At 44.8% G+C, this 23,835-nt stretch overlaps 2 protein-coding genes across 5 annotated transcripts in view; one reads left to right on the top strand and one right to left on the bottom strand.

Annotated features, from left to right (window-relative positions):
- C12H19orf44 (chromosome 12 C19orf44 homolog) overlaps window positions 1-21,532 on the bottom strand; it is a 39,979-nt gene extending 18,447 nt beyond the window's left edge. The window contains exons 1-4 of one of the 3 annotated variants that reach the window (XM_078670600.1): window positions 21,426-21,532; window positions 6,633-6,748; window positions 5,374-6,060; window positions 4,001-4,349 (exon numbers count right to left, since the gene is read on the bottom strand). In XM_078670600.1, the coding sequence (XP_078526726.1) occupies window positions 4,001-4,349; window positions 5,374-6,060; window positions 6,633-6,740 (1,144 nt within the window). In that variant the 5' untranslated portion in view covers window positions 6,741-6,748; window positions 21,426-21,532. The other 2 variants (XM_078670601.1, XM_078670599.1) reach the window with 2 other exon arrangements.
- A 635-nt stretch (window positions 21,533-22,167) lies between these two features.
- CALR3 (calreticulin 3) overlaps window positions 22,168-23,835 on the top strand; it is a 29,139-nt gene continuing 27,471 nt past the window's right edge. The window contains exon 1 of one of the 2 annotated variants that reach the window (XM_078669108.1): window positions 22,168-22,346. In XM_078669108.1, coding sequence (XP_078525234.1) covers window positions 22,262-22,346 — 85 coding nt within the window. In that variant the 5' untranslated portion in view covers window positions 22,168-22,261. The remainder of the gene's footprint in view (window positions 22,347-23,835) is intronic. The other variant, XM_078669107.1, reaches the window with a different exon arrangement.

A 23,835-nucleotide genomic window follows, 5' to 3' on the forward strand; every position in this document is an offset into this window, starting at 1 on the left:
CCTAGTTAGCCTTCTGACTACCTCAAGACCCTTGTCTACCTCATCCCCAGAGAGTACCTCCTGATCCTCCTCCTCAACTGCTGAATCAGTGTTGGGGAGGTCTGGATCCCCAGAGGTTCCCTCTAAGGCTGGCATGCTCTCATGTAACTGAGAGAGCTTTCTGGCATCATATGTCTCTAAGAGACCTATCAGAAAGGGAATGGTGGGGTTAGACCCCTGCTTCAGTTTCATGGAGACACAGAGTTGCCTCATCTCCTGAAAATTGAGAGCTGCATATCTTGAAGTGACCTGTGGAGGGTCAACACTGACCAGGGGAGTCTCAGTAGAGTCCCCCTGAGTCGACATGCTTTTCTAGTGAGGTGTAAGTGGTGCACTTACCTACACTATATGTTTGCCTACTGATCCCTTGCTAGAGTTGTAGTTTAGGGTGTGCTAGGCCCTAGGAGCTACAACAGCTGGTTCAGTAGAACTCAGAGTATTCTAAGCTAAGTTATATGTACCTTTAGTACTTATGTGATCTTTCACAAGATATTCTTAGGGCATGTGTGGTAAAACAACAGCAAGCTCAAATCCCAACCGCTGCTCACCAATGTGAGAAGTTGGCCTGATGTGCAGTGTTCACTATTCTAGTGATCACTATATATCAGTCCAAACAACCCTTATTGATGATTGGTTGTAAGTCAACCTTATAGACCAGCTATCCTAGTAGCATGGATACGAGCAGGCTAAGACTCTAGAGGGCGTGTTAAGCCAGCTGTTTTACCATCACATTACCCCTTGAACACCCAGTGAAAGGACACCACACAAGTGTTATGAAAATAAACAATGTATTTATTAGAATCACAACAACCCTGTACTCTTTATGAGGACAGGGTGCTAAGCACACAACAAAACTCTTACGAAAATACTTTTAAGTTAGCACGTTACACAAATGCCCGAGGGGCACGAAAAACCATATACACTAAAAGTGGAATGCGAATTACTAGCAGGTAAGTAACAGTTCTAATAGGCTTTGGAATCGCTAGGACTGGACTAGGGAATCGTTAGATTACTACTAGGAGGCCCAGGGGACTCGGGTGCAGAGTGTGCACTCTCACGCGGGATGCGGGACAAAGTCTATGGAGGCTAGTAAAGGCAAAGTTAGTGTTCACGGGCGAACCCGACCTGGTAGGAAGAAAACGACAGTGGATCCTGACCCTAGGATAGTGAGGCTATGCTGGGACACCGAAGTGCCGAAGTTACCTAGCCCAGGGGCTGCAGCTGCATAGGTCTGAAAAGACGTCGGGAATCTCGTTGCCGGACCGGGAGCCTGGAAGGAAGAAGTTGCTGGCAGGCGACCAGTGAAGGAAAGTTCGATGGATCCAAGCCTGGATCAAGGAAGAAGAAAACCTGAAAGCAGAGGGGACCAAGTTCTTGAATCACTAGCCAGTGATTAAGTGGGCACCAGGATGGCACCGGGCGAAGTCACCGCAGTCAGGTGAGTGGGCGCTGCTGGGCTCTGCAGTCTCTCGGACCAGGAGGCGTTGTCGGCGACCAGGATGGAGGTGCGAGCTGTCCCACGATGGATGAAGTCGTTGGCGTCGAAGTTACCCAGGATTGGGCAACAAGCCTTGGCTAATTCAAGCCCACGCGGTGGACTCAAAATGGCGTCTTGAGTGGACCAGGAGGGTCCGGGGTGCTCCTCTTCTGGAAGGGAGCAAGGGCCAGTCTGGAGCAACCAGACCAGCAGCAGAAATGTCGTCGGGCGTCGTCAGGGAGGCCACAAGCCAACGGGCTAGTAGCCAAACAACGCGGTGAGCAGCGGAAAGCAGAAGGGCCCCACGCAGATCGTGGAGATGCTGGGGGGCTGCTCTTCGGTGCTGGAGCTGCTCAGGGTGGGGGCTTCTCGGACCCCAAAGCACTCACCAGGAATTCACTCGGCGGGCTTGCTGGAAAGAAGTCGTGCAGTCTTGCAGATGGCCGGTCCCTTGAGGTCTCGTCGCACCCACGGTTCTCAGCTGGGCTGTAGAGGTGGGTAGAGGTCAGAGGTGCCAGGGAAGCCGGTTCTCGTCGAGCTGGGCAGTCGGATTCCGGAGGAAGGACTTGCAGCAGACCGCAGTGTTCTTAGATGGTGCCTGCGGATGCAGGGTGACTACTCCTTAGTCACAAGGGAGAAATCTTAGGAAGAAGTCTTGAGTTCCTTTCGCAGAAAGTAGTTTCAGGATTCAAAGATGATCTGATTTGGAAGGGGGCCAGTCTCTACCTTTATCTGGGAAAAGGGGGCTGGCACGCGACTAGGTCCTGCCCTATGGGTGGGACCAGGAGGGGGGTGGTTACACCCACTTCCTTGGCGGGCTTTTCCCCAGCACAGGGTCTGGAGTGACCCTGGAACTGGTTCCAGCCAGCCTATGCACAGTGAGCACCGGGGTGCCACGTGCAGTCACCTTCCTCTGAAGCCCTGCCTACCTACAATACACAAAACCCTGTCTGGGACGGTGCTGGCACCGCCCCTGGCAGGAAACCCTTTGTCCTTATCTCCTGCTCTGGGAGGACTCCCAGCAGCAGGAGGGCAGACTTGTGTCTCGGTGGCAGCATCCATTTTGTGGATGCTAAGGCTCTGTCTGACTTTTAACCGGGTTATAGGTTACAGGCATGTCGTGTCCCTCTAGAAGGGTGGAATGCTAACCCCGTCGCCAGAATTGGCGAGGGGTTAGTATTCCAATTCGTGTGACACCTTACTCGACATGTTTTGATAAAGCGATACCAGAGTTGGCACATAACCGCGAGGATTATAATGCACTTAAGAGTATATGGTATGCGATATCATGGAAACGGCTAAGGGATGGATCCCGAAAGCCGCAGACAGGCTCAGCTCATGCCAGAGCACCATCTCACACGATTCCAAGCACTCTGCCTTCAGGATTGTTAAGGCCTGCCATAGGAGTGACTGATAGGAGATCTGTGTGTCCATTTTAGGGTTAGATATAGGTATACTATATCTAAAGCAAAGGGTGATTACACCACCTTGCCCCAGCTGTCAAGCAGCCAGTTGTGTCAGATTTGGATGGCCAGCCAGGGGTGGCATAATACATGCTGCAGCCCCTGGTAGGCCCTGGGTACACCTATGCCCTGGGTACCTAAGGTACACTGTACAGGGACTGATAAGGTGGCTCAGTATCCAATTTAGATATGTACCTAAGGTACATGGAATCCATTTTACAGAGAGAGCAGTGGGCCTGAGGTCCTGAATAGCAGGGCCTCAGGTCAACTAAGTCAGAAAACCAGCAAAACACCAGGCAAAAAGTTGGGGGCAACCATAGTCAGGGATCTACCTTCCTACAATCGGTCATTGCTCCCTAGCTTTACAAATACCTCACATAAGTTTAAAAGCTTAGGGTTCATGTTAGGTTATAATTAACTCAAAAACCCACTGGTAGCCCTAAAAGAGCATCTATGTTTTTTTAGTTTTAAGTAAATGGTTGCGTGCTACTGGGTATGATCCTTCGCTGTGGGCCATGTATGCAGACCTGTAATCAGTCCCAGAAACTGCAGCTTTATGTTGTCTAGTGCACCACAAGGTTGTCTGAAGTGGCGGTGTGGAGTCTGCAGGACATAAATGAGCTTGTATCGACATAACCTGCATGTGGTCACAGTGCAAAATATTTTATTTCACAATAGTGTGCATGAGGGTTTTATTTATAACTTGCAGAGCCCATGTCCGACTAACCGAAAAAAATTACAGAAAATATTCAACTGTAGATCATGTTAGGCTATACTGTGAATATGTTTTTACCAGGGACCCAACCGTGAACTCTAGAACATTGCCCCTTGATCTCAATCATAACAGATCAGTCTCCTTTATCTACTCACGGAGAAACACTTCAATGCCTTAAAATGCACTAAGGTGGTTCATTTATTTGCATACAAGCATAATTTTAAACATATTTCCTCGAAAACACAGAACATTTTAATCCTTTTAAAAATAAAAAAACCCTGCATATATGGTCAGATAGAAACTCACCAGTAGAGCTTTCGCTTGCCACACTGTCGATCACTGATGCTCTGGAGAACAGCTCATCGAGCGACTTGATGTCACTTCTTCCAGAAATGGGAGTGCGACTTCGGCTCATGAGCTTGAACCTGGGTGTGGAGTTGCTGTTGAGAGAACTTCTCACTGAGGACATGGGTGACCTGGATAGTGAACGTGTTCTTCTGGTATGCCTTGGGGTGCCTTTGCTGGGCGGTGAGGGGGTTCGGGAACTGAGTCTGGATGGGCCCCTGTGAACAGAGCCTTGGCTGTGGAAAGATGCAGTGCGGTGCAAACTTCTCCGGGGAGAGCCCTTCGTAGGAGGGGATGGTGTTCTTTTCACCTAGTAATATGTTAACCAAAAGGAAAAATTAAACGGTGCAATACATGCTTATTTTAATTTCATGAACGGATGAGAATTAGCACGAGTATGCAACTTGATGGCTCATCTTTACATCAAGATGCTTGCGGGAAAAAGTATTGCAATGCAATAAGAAAGTACCAATTTGTAAAAGGGATGCCAGGGTAAAATGGGAGACCATGGAGCAGACCATGCAACAACAGTGGTCTGCTCCTCCAGAGGCTCGCAGCTGTCATTCACAAGACCCTGACCCACGCCTACAAGTCCTTCCATAACTAAGGATCCACCTACATGAACCACTGCCTGCAGTTCCACCAGCCAAACAGGAACCTCCGCTCAGCAAACTTCACCCTCGCAAAGATACCACACATATGATGCAGTTGCACTGAAGGGTTCTTCTTCTCCCACTTTGCCGCCAAAGCCTGGAATGACCTACCTCTCGACCTCTGCACTACACCATTGCTGACCACCTTCAGGAAAAGACTCAAGACCTGGCTGTTCGAATGAGACCAGCAGCAAGCGCCTGTATAACCCCTGGGTGACAAGCAGTGCTCTACAAATGCGTTAATTGTTGACCGAGTGGATTCTTACCTCCGGGCTAGCTTCAACTGTGTGAATGGTTTTGGAGTGACGAGGGCATTTGATTATCTTTCCATGCTTCGAGGCGGCACAAGCAATCATAAAGCATACGTATATTTTCTCACAAGCCACAACAAACGGGACAAGACTTTGCAGGTCCCTTTATCCATGTGAATAGCAAGAAATTGCAGTGTTCACATTGGAAGTCACAAAACATTTGGAACTTGCAATGTCATTTTACTACACTGCGGTTTGTTTTGCACACTGCCAATTGCTACAGACTAAGACTATATGCCGTGTAACTGGCTCACATGCACTTAAGGTTCAACGTATTTTATTATGCAATAATTTGGTCTGGAAGTCAAACTAGGTCAAAACCCAGGGTCAGTTAAAACATACAAAGGGACATATCTAGAATCACTCTCACCTTTGCGCCAAACATCTGTCGCGGTGTAGAGTTTGGACGCTTCCACCAGTTGTCATTTTCGTCAGAAAATTCCACTGAGCTCCCTATGAGTCTTTTGATTTCCTCTTCCTCGCTCTCCAGGACAACCTCAGATTTAGCTGCTGTTCTCCTTTGGTTGGGAGGGCCAACATTCACTTTCTTGTGGCCCTGAATCTCTGCTCCTGGAAGCCTCTGATCCACATCAGTTTTCTTTAGAAACCGGTTGCCTCTGCCACTCAGATCGCTGCCAGACCTGGCAGAAAACGGCCGCTCATCAGAAGTCCTCAGATCAGAGTCCACATCAGAAGGCTCAGCCTCCAGCTTCCTGCTCCTGATCTTGTTCTCCAGTTCAGCAAGCTTCCTCAGGGCCGCACTAGATCTGGTCGTGGAAGGGCGCACCGGGTTGGAGCTTGGTCTCGGCTTATTGTCGTTCTGTATGTTTGGTCGGGCTTGTGACGGTAACGCAGGTTCTTCTACATTCTGCTTTTTCTTTAGGAACCTGCTCTGACCAACAGAGTCTTTTAGGGGCTTGACAGCTTCATTGTCTTTTGTCTTTTTTGGGCTTTCTGAACTCTCAGTGGAAAGATCGCTCAAATCACTCAGGCCAGGAGCGCTGGGTTTTTTATGTTTCAATACACTGGCTTTTTTATTTAGTGCATTCATGTACTCCTAAAAAAACAAAATACACAAACTATGAAACAGACTTTGAAGCATAAGGCATAATTAAGTTCATGTAACAGAGCTGCATGCATAATTACAGAAGTCTTATAGGAGCCTTTGGGGTTCTGATACTTAATCAGTGTATAAAATATTTCTTTAGACTGTAAAGTAAAAAATGCATATAGGTTTTAGACGTGTCTTCTTTGCCCCTGATTATGTATATATTGATCAGATTTATCTGGACTGCAATATAAATACCGGTATGAATAATGCCAATGCCCTTTCACGTCAGAGAAAAGTTGCTCAGAGGGAGCAATTTCTAGTTATATCCCTGGAAGTTAACTCATGCATTACAATTTTGTCTTTATGAAAGCAGCATGTCTGACTGTATCACTTTTTATACCCAGGCACTCTGGGTGTACCATACCATTTCAGTACGGTTTCTGCAGACAGAGCATTATGGCAAGTGGGACAGAAAACGTCAAAATGTACAAGTAAATCCTGCATGAAAGGGGTGTCGTTGGAGAGGGCAGGGGTCCAGGTTATGGTTCTGTTTTTGCAGAATGAACATGGGCCCTCACCTGCAGTTCGTCGTTAGTATCCTTGGGGGCCATCGGGATTCTCTGCCCGGACAGCTGAGCCTGTGCCCTGGCCAGCGCTGAACTTCTCATCCCAGGGCTTTTAAACATGATGGCACCTGCCAAATGCAACAAATAAAAAAACATTAAGTAAAAGCTCCGTAATGCTATATTTTAATAGTACCTCTATGCTTCTCTCTGACCACTATCGAGCGGTATCGGGCACAAAATGTCTGGAAAGATCACAAGACACACCAAATGATGCAGCCGTTGTACCACAAACTTGGTAACATGTTCACCCTTGGCTTGAGATGTGCATGAGTCTGGTGTGATTGTTCAACATTCTATTATGTCAGAATAAGAGACTAACACTAGTTTGCACAGAGCTGTTCTTAGATGTTACCGAACAGCTAGCCCTGAAGGCTTGGGATCATCCAAAGATATCTAAAAAGTTTCAGATGGGTCTAATCAAATGATCTACTCCCATAGTTGTGACTTCTAAAGAGTGGCTGGCAGATCCTACAAATTAACATGATCAGAGATTTCATGGTATTTAGGTTTAATGTCCACAACACAAACTGAATTGTCTCTTGGTTTGTTTCTTTCCTGCACATGGTCTCACTCAAGGCAAGAGTTCAAATTGGTTGGGAGAAGGTGGCCGTCATTGAGCTTTGATTGAGGAAGGAAAATGGAACAAAGTGTCATATGGACATGGTCAGAGATGGAAGGCCTTGGAACCCGTTGAGCGAAGTATCCGTCTTCCCATGTGCCACATTTAGAGGCTGCTGTGATGGATCACTGCATGAAGGGTACTGGAGATGTTCTGAATGTCATTGAGCATGGAATGTCATGCTAAGTGAACAAGCAAAGAACTTAACTAGATCCGATCTTGGTCTGGAAACGAGTGGACTTTGTTCGGAATGAGGGGGTTCTTTGTGTTGTTTAAAAGTCAGCAAGGAGCCTATGCTTCAGGATTTGGTATTGAGGTAAGCCTAGGACAGGACACTGGTGTAGTTGAGTTCAACAGTGATTAGCGGGTCACCATCGGAATCAAGTAAACTCCGTCTCCTCCTCCTGCTACAACACCCTCCGCATGCTTCGCAGGATCTACAAGTGGATCCCGATCGAAACCAGAAGAACGGTGACCCAAGCCCTCGTCAGCAGCCGGCTGGACTACGGCAACGCACTCTACGCAGGAATCCTGACCAAACACCTACAGCGACTACAACGCATCCAGAACGCCTCGCCCCGCCTGATCCTCAACCTCCCCCGACGCAGCCACATCACCCCCCACCTCAGAGACCTTCACTGGCTCCCCATCAACAAGAGGATCACCTTCAAGCTCCTCACCCACGCACACAAAGCACTCCACAACTCCGGACCAGCTTACCTGAACAACAGACTCGACTTCTACACCCACGCCCGCCAGCTCCGCTCCGCCAGCCTCGCCCTCACTGCCGTCCCATGAATCCAACGTACCACCTCCGGAGGCAGATCCTTCTGCTTCCTCGCTGTTAAGACCTGGAACACCCTCCCTCCCCACCCACCTGCCGCAGACCCAGGACCTGCTCAACTTCAGGAAGCTCCTCAAGACCTGTCTCTTCGAGCAGTAGCAGCAGCCACCCCCCCTTCTCCCCTCAGCGCCTTGAGACCCTCACGGGTGAGTAGTGCGCTTTACAAGTTCAGTGACTGATTGATTGAAAGACGAAACAAAGGCAGTCATGTTTGAAAGCTAGATGGTTTGGTACCAGCCCAGACCTGGGAGTTCATGGATGGTAACTGTCATCATTGTGAAGGTACATCATTGTTTATTTTCTTACGCATTGGATTAATGAGCAGAAGACGTGGACCTACGACCACTATGATTTAAAGGCACTGTTTCTAATTACTCCCTCCCTCAGCAGACAAGTAACACTCCAGTCAGGCTTGGACATTTTAAGGAAATCTGGGTACTGTCAGGCCAGCAGTGAAAGGACAGGTTGTTCTGGGGACATAGTGAGCCTGAGCTGTATGGAAATCAGCGGATGACAATTCTGAGATGAAAGCTTGTAGTGGTACTTGCTGCTATATGTAGTTAAAGAATGGGCAAGTATTAAGCCCAGCGGTCTTCAGTCATCTCTACGCCAGTCATTGCGCCTGTGGTAGGCATGGGTGAGGCAGACAGTCTCAAAAAGATCAACACTCCGAGAGCTGCATTTACAGAATTGTCATCAGTCATTGTGACTTGACTGTAGTGGGTTACGTGCTGGGTCCAGTCTAACACCCACACTGATTCAGCGGTTAGGCATGTGATGCTTTCCACGTTTTGTTCGTGTTGTCTGACGTTTTTGTGGATTTTAGAGTGCCTTGGAGTATGTTATGAAATGCTAATTGGTCTGTGCAGTGGAAGGCTAAGTGTATATTTCTCTAACAAAAGTAGTAGTAGTAAAAGCTTTTATTCGACATTTTTGTCATTAAGCCAACATACATATAATACACATACTTTTTCATGAAATAGAAATTTGTTACAATGAATAAAAACTTTAAAAACATTCATATTGTACAAAAGCGCTGTTTGGACAAAGTGCAATTCAGGGCATATTCATTAATCATGGGTTTTAAGGGGGATATACATACCAGGGTATCATACTCGACCAGTTCAATCAACTTTTTTTTTTTTTATGTCTCTTTAAAACAGTTATATACAATAGTAAAAATATTAAAAGACTAATATTAAAATCAATTAATCCTAAAATGGTAATCCAAGCTTCTTTCTGATTATACAAACACCATGGAGAAACCTACTCAGACCAAACACTAATAGCCTACTGTTAGAGGTTCTAAATATTCTTTCTGCCTCTTTGAATGAACGTGTCCCCATATTTTTACATAGAGGCATGATCCATTTTTTTCGAGATTTAACATATAATGGACAAAAGAAGAGGATATGAGCCTCATCTTCTTTCTGGTTTAGTACACATGAAATACAATGAGGATCTTTACTTACTCCTCCCCACCGGCAGGAATTTGATTTAATCTGTAACACTCCATATCTGAATTTAAGAAAGACAGATTTAGCCAGGGGTGGCTCAATTTCGTCCATAAAAAGTTCAAATGATGGAAGATCCTTGAATTGCAAGAATGTGGACGTTAGTTGTCCAGTGGCACGTTCATATATATGATTATTCACATAGTTCCAGTAGGCAGATTTTACCTGGATCTTACAACTATTAGGCAAGGTGATAGATACAGCTGGTGTTTCCCAGTAATGTGATAGACCTATTACTGTAAACCAGTAAGATACATGTCTCAGCCACTTTTGTGTTGAATGAATCTAATTCCATAATTTCCAATAAGCCTGCTCTGTAGTTACTTAGTTCTGGGGTAGACCATAATCGCACCCAATAAAGCAGTGGTCGCAAAAAACACAAGAAATCAGTACGCTTTACATCAATGTCTAAGTAGAGTGACGCCAAAGGTGTTCTTAGGGGTAGTCTAAGTAGGCGTCTGAAAAACTTGTTTTCTACAACGTCAAATGTTTTTTTAGAATAAGGCCCCCAAATTTCGGCCCCATACAGGGCGGCGGATTGGGCTTTTGCTTGGAACACGTCAATCGCAGGTGTAATAGCTTTAGATATACTCCCACCATGAATCTTTAAGATGGGCAATGAATTCTGTGTAAGTGTTAACCTGCTTTTGTCGAGTTGGTTCGCCCAAGACATTCTGCTATCCAGCCTAATGCCCAGATAGTCAAAAGACTCCACATATTCAAGTTTGTTATTATTTAGGACCAAGTTCTTCTTAAAGGATTTGGAGGGATTAATTGCCATATATTTCGTTTTGGGTGAATTTATTTCTAACCCCTTCATTACACAATAACTATTAAATTTATTTATTAGATTTTGCAAGCCTTTCGGAGTTTGAGATATGAGGATGGTGTCATCCGCGAATAGTAATGCAGTGACTGCCTCGCTGCACAATTTCGGCGAATCATGATTGCATTGAGCTAAGTAGTGGGGGATATCATTTACGAACAATGAAAAGAGGGTTGGTGCTAGAACGCACCCTTGTCTCACACCTCTTTTCACTGGAATGGATCGGGTAAGTTCTCCATTTCTACCCCACCTTACTTTAGCAAAGTTGTCTGTATGCAATTTTATAAGATTACCTAACAAATCGTCCGGGACGCCCATCTTTTTTAGGCACTCCCATAATAAGTGGCGGGGGACAAGATCGAACGCAGAGCGTAGGTCCATAAATGCAACATATATGCTACTCTTCTTAATATTAACATACTTCCAGCATATACACATAAATCTATACACTTGGTCCACAGTGCTAGTCTTGGATCTGAACCCTGCTTGATAATTAGATAGGATTTCAGAGTCATCAATCCATATTAAAAGCCGATTTAAAATATGTCTAGCAAAAATTTTCTGTAAAATATCGATTAAACTAATCGGTCTATAGTTCCCTGGATTGTAACGATCCCCTTTTTTATAAATAGTTATAATTTCCGCCCCTTTCCATGTTTCAGGGATCGGGGTGCCCAATAAAATTGAATTGCACAAAAAGTTTATATACGGGCTCCATACCTCCAAATTATGGGTGAACAAGTCGCCAGGTAACTTGTCCGGACCTGGAGCTTTCCCTGCCTTAACTGCTTTTATAGCACAGAGCGTTTCATTAATACTAAATTGCACCGGAGTTGTGCACTGAGTAAGAAACCCGGGGTCATTATATACACCAGAGGACCCTACTTGATCATACAAACCCACAAAATGGTCAAACCAAACCTTTTCATCCAGGAAGAAATCCCTATTGGAACAGCCTTTTTTGTTATTTTTGGCTATTAAATTCCAGAAAGTGCATTGATCATGTCTCCTAGCTGCACTCAAAAGGTCTTCCCAGTTTTGATCGTCCCATTCCCTTTTTGCATTAAACATAAGGGTTTTATAAGCTTTCCTACACTCTCTAACCCTCATCTGGTCTTTAGATTTCACTGCAGTTATTAGGTTCGATTTTGCTATACTGCATTGTTCGTTGTACCAGGGCGTTTCTAGTTCCAGTTGCCTATTTACATTAACTTTTTTAGTAGTACAACATTTACTCAGGAGGGGAGTTAGAGATTCCACTAGGTGATAATGCATTTCCAAAACCTCGTGGGATCCCAGCCTTGTGTTTGCATATTGGGGGACGATATCTGAGAAGATGTTATAAATTCCCATGAGTGTCTCTTCTTTTGCTAGAATGTGGGGCCATTTAATTGCCTTCCTATTGTTAGAAATAGCAACCTCAGCTACCCCGCTCTCATTTTCCATCCCGCAGTCTTGCATCAAAAAAGGGTCAGATAATAATCCTAACTGTAAGGGGAAGTGGTCACTTTCGGGTCTGTTCACAACCTTGAAGGCCAACAATAGGTACCAGAGGTTTATTGAAATTAACATAAAATCGATCAGGGATTTAGACAAACCTTTACTAAAAGTAGAATTGGCCGGTTTATCTGGGTTTAATCGACCATTACATGCCCGCAATCCATGCGATACAGTCAGTTCATAAATTTGCATAGCAGCCACTGAACATTTTACATGTTTTGTATTATCTAAGGGGGGGATGTCAAGCGCTCTATCTTCTGTTTCTAGTAATTTTTCGAGCCCCACTATGGGTTCGAACTGGCAGTTGAAGTCCCCTCCTATGTATATTTTGGAATCCGGCTCTATGTTAACTAAGTAAGAACTGAGTTGTTCAATAACCAATGATGCCTTATTTCGTGGGGAGGGTCTATTATAAACATTTATCATATATACATCTCCCATGTTTTTCGTGGTTATCTTAACACCTAGTAAGTCTTTAGAGGGAAAATACAGTGGTGATACAACAACGTCCAGGGAGATACTTGTCCATATTATTAGACCCCCAGAGGGTCTACCTCTTAATGATGGAATTGCCCCCTTGAAGAACGTTTTGAAGCCAAGTCTGTGTATAATATTGGTGGCCCATGTTTCCTGCATAAGTATGATGTCATGCTCCTCAATAAAGGAGCTCCAGTTTCTGTCGCACAGGTTCCTGGACAACCCAGCAATGTTCCATGACAAGATCTTTAAGTCACGCTTTGGCTTACAGGGTTCAAGGCCAATGGGTTCTCGATCAATTAAGTGGCTTGTAGCCGAGAGATGGCTCTCCTTGGGGACCTCCGGGATTGTCAGTGCGACTGCCTGAGACCAATGAACTTGGTTGTGCAAGGGACGTGGAAAGGAACCGTGGCCCCCAATGCTACCTTCAACGATTGCGGCTTTCCCTACCTGCAGATCCTTATAGAATGGGTGGGCAGGCGGACCTTTGGGTGCAACCTCTTTGTTTGTTTGTCAGTAACCCCACCATGACCAGTTCTTATCTGACCCTACGGTTAACGGTGGTATTCTTTCAAGTGGTGTCGGAGGGTCAAAAAAGGAATATTTGTTAGTCGTCATCCCATGTTGAAGTGGAACTCTGCTAATCTGTTCCCCTTGCATCGGGTAAAAATAACTAAGGTCGCAGGTCCCAATTCCTCTATTATTACTGCATGGCTGTTGGCTATAGACAAGTTGGGCAACAGAGGGGTCTTTAAAGTTCACCAGGATACAATCTCCTTCAATGTCTTTTAATCTTGTTCCCACCCAACTGACTCTTCGGACGTGGATAACCTGGCAGTTTACTGTGTAGGGCAGAGGTCTATTTTCTTTTAGCCAATACAAGGTCTTGTTTTTTAGCTCGTCGTATGACTCCCTTTTATTTGGTTTTAATTGTGGAACCCCGGTGAGAACTACCACATACGGTTGGCATCCTGGTGGAAGATGTGCATTGTAAGCCCTTTTGGGCTTATGCGGAACAGTGCTACAGTCAGATGTTTGGGCATTGATGTTATTGCAAGTGGCTGCAGCTTGCGTTCCCTTTGTTGGATTAACAGGTGCCTTAGTTTCCAGGGTGGTAGACTTTGATGTTTGTTTAATTTTACGTGGAGCCGGTTTTGGTGGATCAGCCGGTTTCGGTCTATCACTGGTTATTGAGTTTTTCGGGGACTCCATACCTGGTTCTTCCTGCACAGTATTTGACCTACTCGAGGCCACCTGCTTTTTTGAGTTCATAGCCCTGTCTTTCATAGCTGGACCAGGTTGATGTGCTGGTCTGGGTGACATTGGACTTTTTTCCGATCTTACAGATTCTTGATCAATCTTTGAGTGAAGTTTTACCAGCGTTTTCAGGGCGAAAAAATTATCCAAAGATGTTTGTTCGAATTTGTCCAAACGGTCCATTAGCCTTTCCAGTTTTACTATTACTGGCTGTAGTAGTGATGTCATGAGTGAAAGAATTTCTTCCGTCAGCTTCCCTGGTGCCGGTTTTTCTACAGAGTTATTGGCTGATTCTATAGTAACAACTGTGTCGGCATGCTCTCTTGTTTTATTATGCTCCATGGATTCTCCATGCTCATTCCCGTTGTTCATTAGATGGTTTGCTACTTTTTGGCTCTGGTCACCTACATTCATGAAGTTCTTACGTATTCTTTTTAGGGTTTTTAATCTATACGCTTTACGAGGGGTGACCAATCTTTTCCTTTTAGCAGCTGTTCGCCCTGTCATCTTAGGGGGTGATTTGAGGAGGTGGACTGAGGGAGCGTCATGTATCATTACTAAGGGTAAGGACAATGGTACTGAGGTTTGAGTGTTGTTTGTTTGAACGTTCGTAGGAGATTTTTGTAGGGGAGCCTGGTCAGATGTAATTTCATAAAAGTCACTAGCCCGTCGTGTGTCAATGACACATGGTTGTGTATCACTAGGAATGGCAGCAGTGTTAGAGTCGGCTGGTATGAGGCTATTTGAGGGTGATTTAGCCTGTGCGAGGGACCCCATAGAGGATCGTCTATGAGCCAGATATTCCCGTGACAGTCTGCGTTCCGCTAGTATGATCTCCTTTTCTACCACTGATACCGCACGGGTTATGAAATTGTCCATAGTCCCTAACGTGGTGTTTCCCCCCTTACGTGAGCATCTGCCTGAGCGTGTTGCCATTGGTGAAAATGCAGACATGAGCAACTCGTTTTATAATGGGCAGAAGGCTTACCGGAGTTGGTAGGGGGGTGGCCCGTCCCGGCCCCTGCTGGCCCCGGACGGCCACAGACGGCCCGCCCTTTGCCCGGGCTTCGCCCGGCGTCCCGCAAGATGGGCTCTCGCTTGATGATATAGGCGAGGCGGTGGTGGGCGGGGCACTCAGGGGGGCGCTGACCAGATGTCAGGTGGTCACGCAGGGACTCCTGGGATAGTGAGTCCCTGCCGCGCTACCCCTGCAGCCTCCTTAGGTGTTTGTTTCCCACGATGTTACCTCGGGCAACAGTCAGGATCCACACTCGATAGCGTTGGTGGGACCACCCACAAAGACAAGGCGGCGAGCAGTGGATTTGGATTAATGGACCATTGGATTAATGGCTCCAAAGGACAGGAAAGTTCCACAGCGTCTCTGGCGTTTCCGTGTAACAAAAGAGAGGGACCCGAATGAACCCAAAGGGGGTGGGGTACCAGAAGACAAACTGTCAGTGAAGTTTCCCCTTTGGGTGAACTTTTAAATGAACGACAGTTTAACACCAAAAGATCATACACTACAAACGCACAGCGGAGTGAACAGGATACAGAACCCCACGTTGCGGTGAAGAAACTGATACGAGCAGGCTGCGGGCGGTCTGGCTCATGTGGAAATAGAAGATTCTTCTGTCCACTTTTACGAAGAACGGGACTATACCGTCTTTGATGACGTAGTGCAGTATAATTCTATACGCACACTGGATACGTATTTTTAAGGTATTTTTCGAAGGTAGCTGACTCTAGCAGTACCGTTGAAAACATCCATTCACTGATCAATAAGATTTTGTGTATTATTGGGACATTATTATTTTTCCTGAAGAAGGTTTTTGGCTTTGAACATTTATATGCCTTAACCGAAACGCGTTGATGCAATTGTTGGGGTGAAGAAACACTAAGCCACTGAAAAATGATTCTCCTGTAATTAAGAAATTGAATGTATAATCTGGAACAGGAATTATTAATTAATTCATTCTAGTGACTTCTTCCCCATCTTTTAATTGGAATCATTTTCCGAGTGTGTTGTCCCTTGTCTTGTAATATGTTATTTTGATATTCCACATTGTTGGGGTTTTAGCTACTGTTTTTTAAAATAATTTTCTTAAATAAAATGTACATTTTTTGTATGATTGTTTCATGTTAATCATTACCTGCTCCTAGTGTATGTGTACGTTTGTAGTGTATGATCTTTTGGTGTTAAACTGTGGTTCATTTAAAAGTTCACCCAAAGGGGAAAATTCACTGACAGTAAGTGTATATTTCACCACTGAGGAAGGGCGGAATATATTTTTGGAAGAGTTGAGTCCAGTTGCAGAACAATGTGAGCAGCTAATTATGCTGTAGATTGCAGGGCCTGAATGTCAGCTCAGTCCTCGGCTAATAGGGAAGTGATGGGGTGGGCTGGTCTGAAGGAGGGATTCAGTGTGTTCACCGAAGAGGATGGACAAGGTGCCCCGAAGGATGGAGTGGTGAGGGGTGTTAGTATTCATTTATGTAAGGACTTATCAAAGTACTCATAGAGTATGAGTTGTGGGTTTGGTGAAGGTGGACTGAGGAGCAAATTAGTGGGTGGTGCAGGTTTCTTTAGGGGCAAACATTAGTGAGGAGCCCGGGAATGTACCCAGAAGTCTATTTGTAGAGTGCAGAGGACTTTGAAGCTGAATTTCGATTTAGGACAGTTTGTCTTTTGTAAAAATTACTACAGAATTCAAAATTGTAAGGGATTTGACCTTTTATGGGGTGTTCTATGAATACTTTGCAGTGAGGGGCCCAAGTCTTCGCTTCGTACAAAAATGTTGGTCAGAAATAATGCACCAGTGAAATTACAATTCCACAGATGTATCAGTTCCATGCCAACTAAGTAGAGTTTGCTTCCCTTCCTCCCCAGTTCCTAATGAAAAGGTTCCAGCCAGGACCCAAACAAACGTCAGTAGTAGGAAGCCAAAACAGTTATTAGTGGAACATCCCAGCATATTGTGCAATTATAGGGCAAGACCCCTTTTCCTGATTAGTAAGAACTCTAGAACTGTGCTTAAGGCACAGAAATAAGGTTGTTACAAGCAAATGGTCTCCTTTTAAAAGACATATAATTCGAATTCAAGGCAAATCATGGAATGTACTTCACCCACCAACCTTGCAGGATGCTTTGAGAAACTCACCTGTTGCAAGAAGAGACATTTATCCGCAGGAAAGAAGATGGCACAGGGAACACCGTGAGCCCAAGGATTTTGATTCAAATTATCAGAGGATCCTTCAGCTGGTTTTGCCGTAATGTGAGCTAGGTTCCACACAACAAATCACTGAAGCGACCTGCCCATTTGGAAACTCATGCAGACCCTGGACCTGGAGGCAAGATCTTCCTCAATCCAGGAGATCGGGGATACGAAATCGGACAGGCTGTCAGTCTTTGCAGAGGTTGCTTCATATTTTCTGAACTTAATATACTGGACAAGATTGAGCATCAAACGCATTCTCCGCCAATCGTGCATCTCACAAAAAATCCTTTTTACTTCTATGTTTGCAGAAATCGCACTTCCCAAGAGATTGACAGAATGCATGCCTCTCTGTAGCTGTCCATTATTTAAAGCCACAGAAAGAATTGCCATTGTGAATCGTGATCTTACTGGAATGCCTTTGGCTAGGAAACTAGCATGGAGAGGAATGGATATAAAATGAAAGGCAGAAGAGATGGTGACTGCCTAATACTAGATTCTGAGAGGTAAACAACTCGAACAACTCTGGCACTCCTTAGTGGCTTAGCCCGTTAATCTCCTTACGTAGATAAGCACAGTGGTCAAACACTCCTCACCTAAAGCCCAAAGACCACCTGTCGTTGATCAGTCTGTTCTCCTACACAGCGGCAGCTGAACAAAGGTGAATGTTGCACTTAGTCCTTGAAACTCTCCAGGTGATGTCAGATATTGTTTTTGTTTCCGGACAACAATTATTAATAAAAAGCGCTTTGTGACAGTGTTTGCCGCAGTAATATAAAGATTAATTTTAACATGTATAGCCAACAGCAGAGCTAAAACATTTGTCAGAAGATTTGCAATTTAAATATAATGGACTATGAGCAGGGAAGAGGAGGGATAATTGTCAAGAAACCAAGCCTCCCTAAAGCACGGGTTGTGTCTACATTCATGTGTGTTGTTGTGCAGCACGGTTCCTGGAGTTGATATCCAGGAATGTCAAACCCCTTTGCACCAGCACCTGTTTTCACATGGGTAGTTTTCGAAAACGGTGTGGTTGTGTAGCATGCATGCAACTCGATCTAGTTGGTTATGGTAAGGCCACTACTGGCTTGTAGAGCTGTGTAGTAAGCGTTGTTGGAGAGGTGCATGCCACCTATATTGAGAGTATTCATGGAATGTACTGAGATTATGTGGAATTAGTGACAGTCTAGCTGCTTAGTTAGTGAGAAAACATTACTGTGTGGTTCTGCAGTGCTGTGGCCACTTAGGTAGAACATGCATACAATCAATTTGTGGAAGGTTCTCAGGACATACTGCAATAATCTGGAGCAACAGGTCTGCGTGAATAACAACCGTGCATGTGCATACGTGCATGTCTGTTTGTGGAACAGACATGCACTTATGTACAGTCAGGGGAAGGAGAGTTCCTTCTACTAAAGTGACTTGTAGTCATATGTTTATTCTTTGAGAGTAAAGGTGTGTTTTATGTAGGGAAGTGGTCGTTAACCCGTGGGACTATCTGCGTGTTTGAGTGTTCAGATGGTGTTTGCCATCCAGTAAACCATGTGTAACACAGAGAGGATTTCGATGTGTTGTGTGTGCAGTGCAATTGATGTTGGGTGTTTAGATGGGGGTATTTGTGTGCCTTGGTGCAAGTCTGTGCCTACTGAGGATAATCAACTTTACGTATGAATGTGAAGACTCGACAAATGTGTGGTCTTGCTCCATGTGATGTTGTGATTAAATCCTGTTACTGAAGGGTGATAAAGCAAAGAAAACCGCTTATGCAGCACTTGAAGTCCTTGCATAAAATATAAAGGTTACTACCTCCAAATAAAATAGTTCATGTCTCATCTGTGTGATAACCTGCCCGCCTACTACAAGATACATTTGTAAAGTTCCAAAATCACAATATGGCCTACAAGCATTTTATAAACAATTAAAGAGCTGTCACTGTACCATCTTACTAGGAGCTACATGCCCCTTTTCTGTAGCAGCTTCACTTTAGGTTATTTTAATTAATGTGCATGCACTATAAGTCTAGCGACAACCAAGCACTTTGTGTTAAAGGGCTATAATTCTCTGCTGAGAAGTTTGAGCACTCCGCTTCTAACTCCTTCACAGGCCTCATTATGAGATCCGTGGTAAATAAGGGGTGGGGAGACAACTAGAAATAAGTTACCGATTCCGGACATATCTAAACACGGCTCCATTTCTTGTTACTTACAGGTGGCACCTCCTGATAACTCCAGACCTGGGCGTGGCGCTTCAACTGATGACAGTTATCTTGCCCTTCCTTTCTTAATGTGGACTTGTGCCTGCCTCCCTCCTACTCCTGACAAAAGATAGTTTCTCTTTTATTGCTGGCAGGAGGCTGTCCCCATCGTGTTGCTGCCAGTATCCTGCTCTTACTTGTGAAGGGCCTTCCTTCCTCCTCCATGCTTCAGAAAAAAAGCAAGCACACCCTTTCTCTTTTTCTGATAAGAATGTGACTTGCTGATTCTACTAATGGGGACACTCTGCTCCCCTCGTTTTACTGCTTCTGCCCCCACCATTCCTTTCTGCTGGTGTGGCGAGCGTTCAGATTTCTCTTGTTGCTGGCAGATGCCTGCCATACTCATTTGTCGCTAACAAAACCTAAATCCATCACTTTCAGCTTCCACTGGGAATGGCCTGGCCTTCGTCCCCTTTTTGTGCTGCAAAACTCCATCCTATTGCTTGCTGCTGACAGCAATCTTAACATCTCCTCCTGCTGACAACCCTCTACCTCATTATTATGATATGATATGAGATGACCCATGCTCTTCTTAATGATAGGATACTCTTCCTATGCTGCTGATAGGAGCTGCTTCATTCCCTTGCCGCTGAAATGAATGGCTCTTCTTCTTGCTAACAGGAGCTGCCCGGTCCTCTTGAAAGGAGCATTCCTCTTGCTGCGGACTCATTTTCTTTGCTTCTCAGAGGGCTCTTTGTCCTTGCTGCTGGTGGAAGCAAACATGTTTCCTTACTGCCAATAGAACCCTCTGTTCTTGCTGTGACTGGAGCTACCCCTTCTTCTTGCTGTTTACAGGACTTGCTGCAGAATGGAGCAGCCCCTATCCTTGCTGGTGACAGATCAGTTCATGCCAGTGACAGGGGCTGGCCATTTTCCCTGCTGTGGCAGAGCCTCTGTTCTTGTTGTTGAATGAAGCTGCCCCTTCTACTCGCTTCAGCCACGGCTCTTTGTTATTGTTTCTGGCAGGAGCTGTTCTCTTCTGGTACTGACAGAGCCCTTTGTTCTTGTTCCTAATAGAAACCGTCCCTTTCCACTTGTTGCCAATGGGAGCTGTCTCCTACTCTTGGTGCTGACAGAGCCCGCAGCTCTGGTTTCTAACACACCCAGACCCCTTTCTTTTATTTCTGATGGGGTCCTGCAACGATGGGAAGCACCTTTCTCGCTGTTCACATGAGACGTCCACCCCTCTTTGGTACAAACAAGCCACAGCAGGAGCCGACATATTTTCTTTCCTTAGTTATTTATTTAGGCGGTTTTATATAGTGAGGACATTAGCCAAAGGTGTTAGAGCTTTAGCGAAAGAAATAGATCAGTCCACAAGGCATATAAATTACATTACACAAGCGTACTGGGACATTTACAAAAGACAAAAAGCATGAATGTAAGTTATACATTGCAGCATTTGTAAATATCGAGTACCAGGATGTGGATGGGCGACGGGAACAAGACGGAATCCAATTAAGTCAAGGTAGAGAGGTAAACCTCAAAGTGCAGTGCAGTAACTAAGACATCGGGGTGTAGAATGGAGAAGAGAGATTAACTAAAATATCCTTCGAAAAAGAAGGGCTTTCAGTTCAGTTCAACTTTAAAGCTAGCCTACGAGATATTGGAGCTAAGGAGTTCCAAACTCTCATTGCGCTCCCTGCAAAGGACTGAGCCATAAATCATTCCTTTTTAAAGGGTGGGGTTTTTAGCAGGAGAGCTTCTGCATTCTGTGATAGTCTATTGCCACCAAAATACAAAGCTTGTTCAGCCAGGTAATATGGGGTGGATGTGTATAGGAGCAGGGGGTGATGCATGCCGTTTTGTGTGCAGCATTGGCTTCATTGGGAAGCCAGTGAAGTGTAATCGCAATCGGTGAAACATGGGGATTCCTTTTGGCCCCTGAGACGAAAAGTGCTGCAGAATGTAGGATTGCTTTTAGCAGAATGAAGCGAATCTTGCAAAGACCAGACAGGAAAGGATTGCAATGGTGGATGCCTGATAGCACCAGAGTGCACTTTGTGAAGCTGACTGCTTTCCCTGCTGCTGTTCCATGGGGTTTGCTCTTGCTGCTGGGAAATGAACTATTTTTCCTGCTGAGAGGGCGTTTACCCTGGCTCTTGTAAAGATGTGCCCCAGCATTGTAGTCCACGACATATACACTTATTACCTGCAAGTAGGGGCCCTACTCCTCCAGAATGGTACCCTTTCGTGTTCTGGATGGTGTCGAGAACGGTCCCCCGCCCCTGCTCCCGCTCACCTCGAAGGGGGGCGCCCACGCCCCAAGCCCGGAGGAGCTCCTGGTAAAGACGCTTTCACCGTTTCCTACACTACTGCGTCCTGGCTTCTGATTAGATGGATTACAACGTCTCAGCCAATCCTGTGCGACGCTCGTTGAAAGAACGTCACGGATCTCTTTGCGTCCCAAGCCTCGTTTGGGGGTTATTTCATATGTTTGTAAAGTACTTAAGCGGGGGATACCTGAACAATTGATTCAAAGTACAACTGGGCAACTATCGTAGCCACAGTAACAACACATATGTTATTAAAAGGTTGCATCAATTACAACATGTACTTTTACTTTGAATGCAATGTTTTGCTATCCACGCATTATACACATTTTGTAATACCAGCTAAGATTTCCGAAGGTAATTTGGGGAACATATGCACTAAACTACGGGCATTTTATTTACGGTGCCCATTTTTTGTCCCTTCTGAGCATTTTATCTATTTCAAGATGGCAGCCTTTTATGCGAATAGCTGGCTCCATCACTCTGTACCGTTGCTAGGCGCTTGAAGGAGGCGGCGCTGGCATGAGCCCTGGGTACGCTCCAGACTACAGTTTAATGGACCATGGGGATGCTCAACCTGGTAGTAGGTGTTACCACATCAAACATGGCTGCCACTCTGGTTACCTCTCGTTAGAAGAAAGAGAGCGCGACCTTGTCAGTCACGTGATCACCGACCGTCGCATCGAGCTCTGATTGGTTAGACCATCGATTGCTCCGCGTCGTGTTTTTGGCGGGAAACTCCACGCTCGCACCTGAGGTAGATATGGACTGAGCAGGACCAGAACCACAGCGCCTAGACTCCGCCATGCGTTTCTTAGCGCTCCTGCCGCTTACACTTATCCACACAGCGATGCCCACAGTTTATTTCAAAGAGCAATTTTTAGACGAAGGTAGAGGGTTTTATAATTTTTTTAAACTCACCCTCGTTTTATTTATATATATTATATACCGCTTTTTCCCCTTTATATCAGATCCAGAAATTCGGCGCAGTAAGTAAATAGCCAGGTCAGGGACTCTGTATCTCTTCTTGCTAAATCTCCCCTATTTATGGCGCATTTTTCTATTTTCCGTTTGGATTCTTTAAAACGTGCACTATATTTTCACATTTTTTGCTCATGAAAATACTCTTCAGTTGAAACGAGTTTTTATGAGTCCCACCGCCTTTATGTATCGAAGAAAAAGAGTTAATTCAGGTAGCCAGCATAATTCCACTTTTATTGGCTTTAGATTTCTTGCTCCATCCTAAAATATCCCTCACACATCAAGTGAAAGCTAGTGATTAAAAAAATCCATATAACTGCAAAGGCTTTTTTTTTGTGTGTTCCCAAATGTGTATCTAATCCCTGACTTGGAGTTCTGTCAATGGTGAGGATTTTTTTTTGAGGCACACAAACACCTGTGGAACTCCAGTACGCGTTGTGGCAGACTTGTCAAAAGTGGCTGAGGTCACACTTTAACCCAGGTCAACTTCTAGCATTAAGATGCCGATGATGACAACCACAAGGGAATCAGTACCTCAGCCGGATCCAACCCAGTTAATACGCACTGTCCTGCAGCCAGGTCCAAACTGGCCTGAAACTGATTGAACAGATGATATATTTCAACAAAGGATTGCATCTGATTTAAAAACAACTGCTTTTCCCTCCAGTAACTTTGCCCTAAAAATTGATATGAACAGGACACCTAACCGTTAGCATCAGACATATTAAAAGATGGTTTCTTCAATAAAGGACAGACTAACCATTGTGTGGTCACAATGTTTGGTACAAGAGGTAATTATAGCAATGACGGACTGGTTTATGGTTGTTTAGTTATTTCTTTAAATATTAATAGTGGGTATTGGTGGGCAGTCATTGAAAGTTCACCATGCATTTCGTGGCCTGAACTAAGCACAGCAGATCTTTCCAAAAATGAGAGAAATTTAAAAGTTAACATGTTTGAGGTTTGTTTCAATATATGGACAAGTGCTGCTTCAATATTTCTGTCCAGATGCCCTCAATTTTGGACAAAATAAACAGCGAGATGATTGCTTATCTCCTGTAAAAATACACTTTGTTGTGAGTTAAGCATTTTAGGACCCAGACTTTTTGAAGAATATAAAAGAGTCCATTCTACTAACATGGTTGACATTGTTTCTCTACAATTCACATAGACTAATGTGAGCCTCTTTGTTTATGTTTTATAGTATATTTATAGCTCTAAGCGGTATCATTATCAGTCATTTCAGGTGAGGTTTGGGGTGATGTTCTTGTTGTAGGTATAAACTATTTTGTTTTAGAACGTAGAATTAGATTGTCACTTATAATCTACACATAATTTAAATTTTTTTAACTTAAGCTGGATCTGGGGCAAATCAAGCAAACCTTTATTACAAGGTTG

Source organism: Lissotriton helveticus, chromosome 12 (genome assembly GCF_964261635.1).
Source record: "Lissotriton helveticus chromosome 12, aLisHel1.1, whole genome shotgun sequence".
Classification (NCBI taxonomy): domain Eukaryota; kingdom Metazoa; phylum Chordata; class Amphibia; order Caudata; family Salamandridae; genus Lissotriton; species Lissotriton helveticus.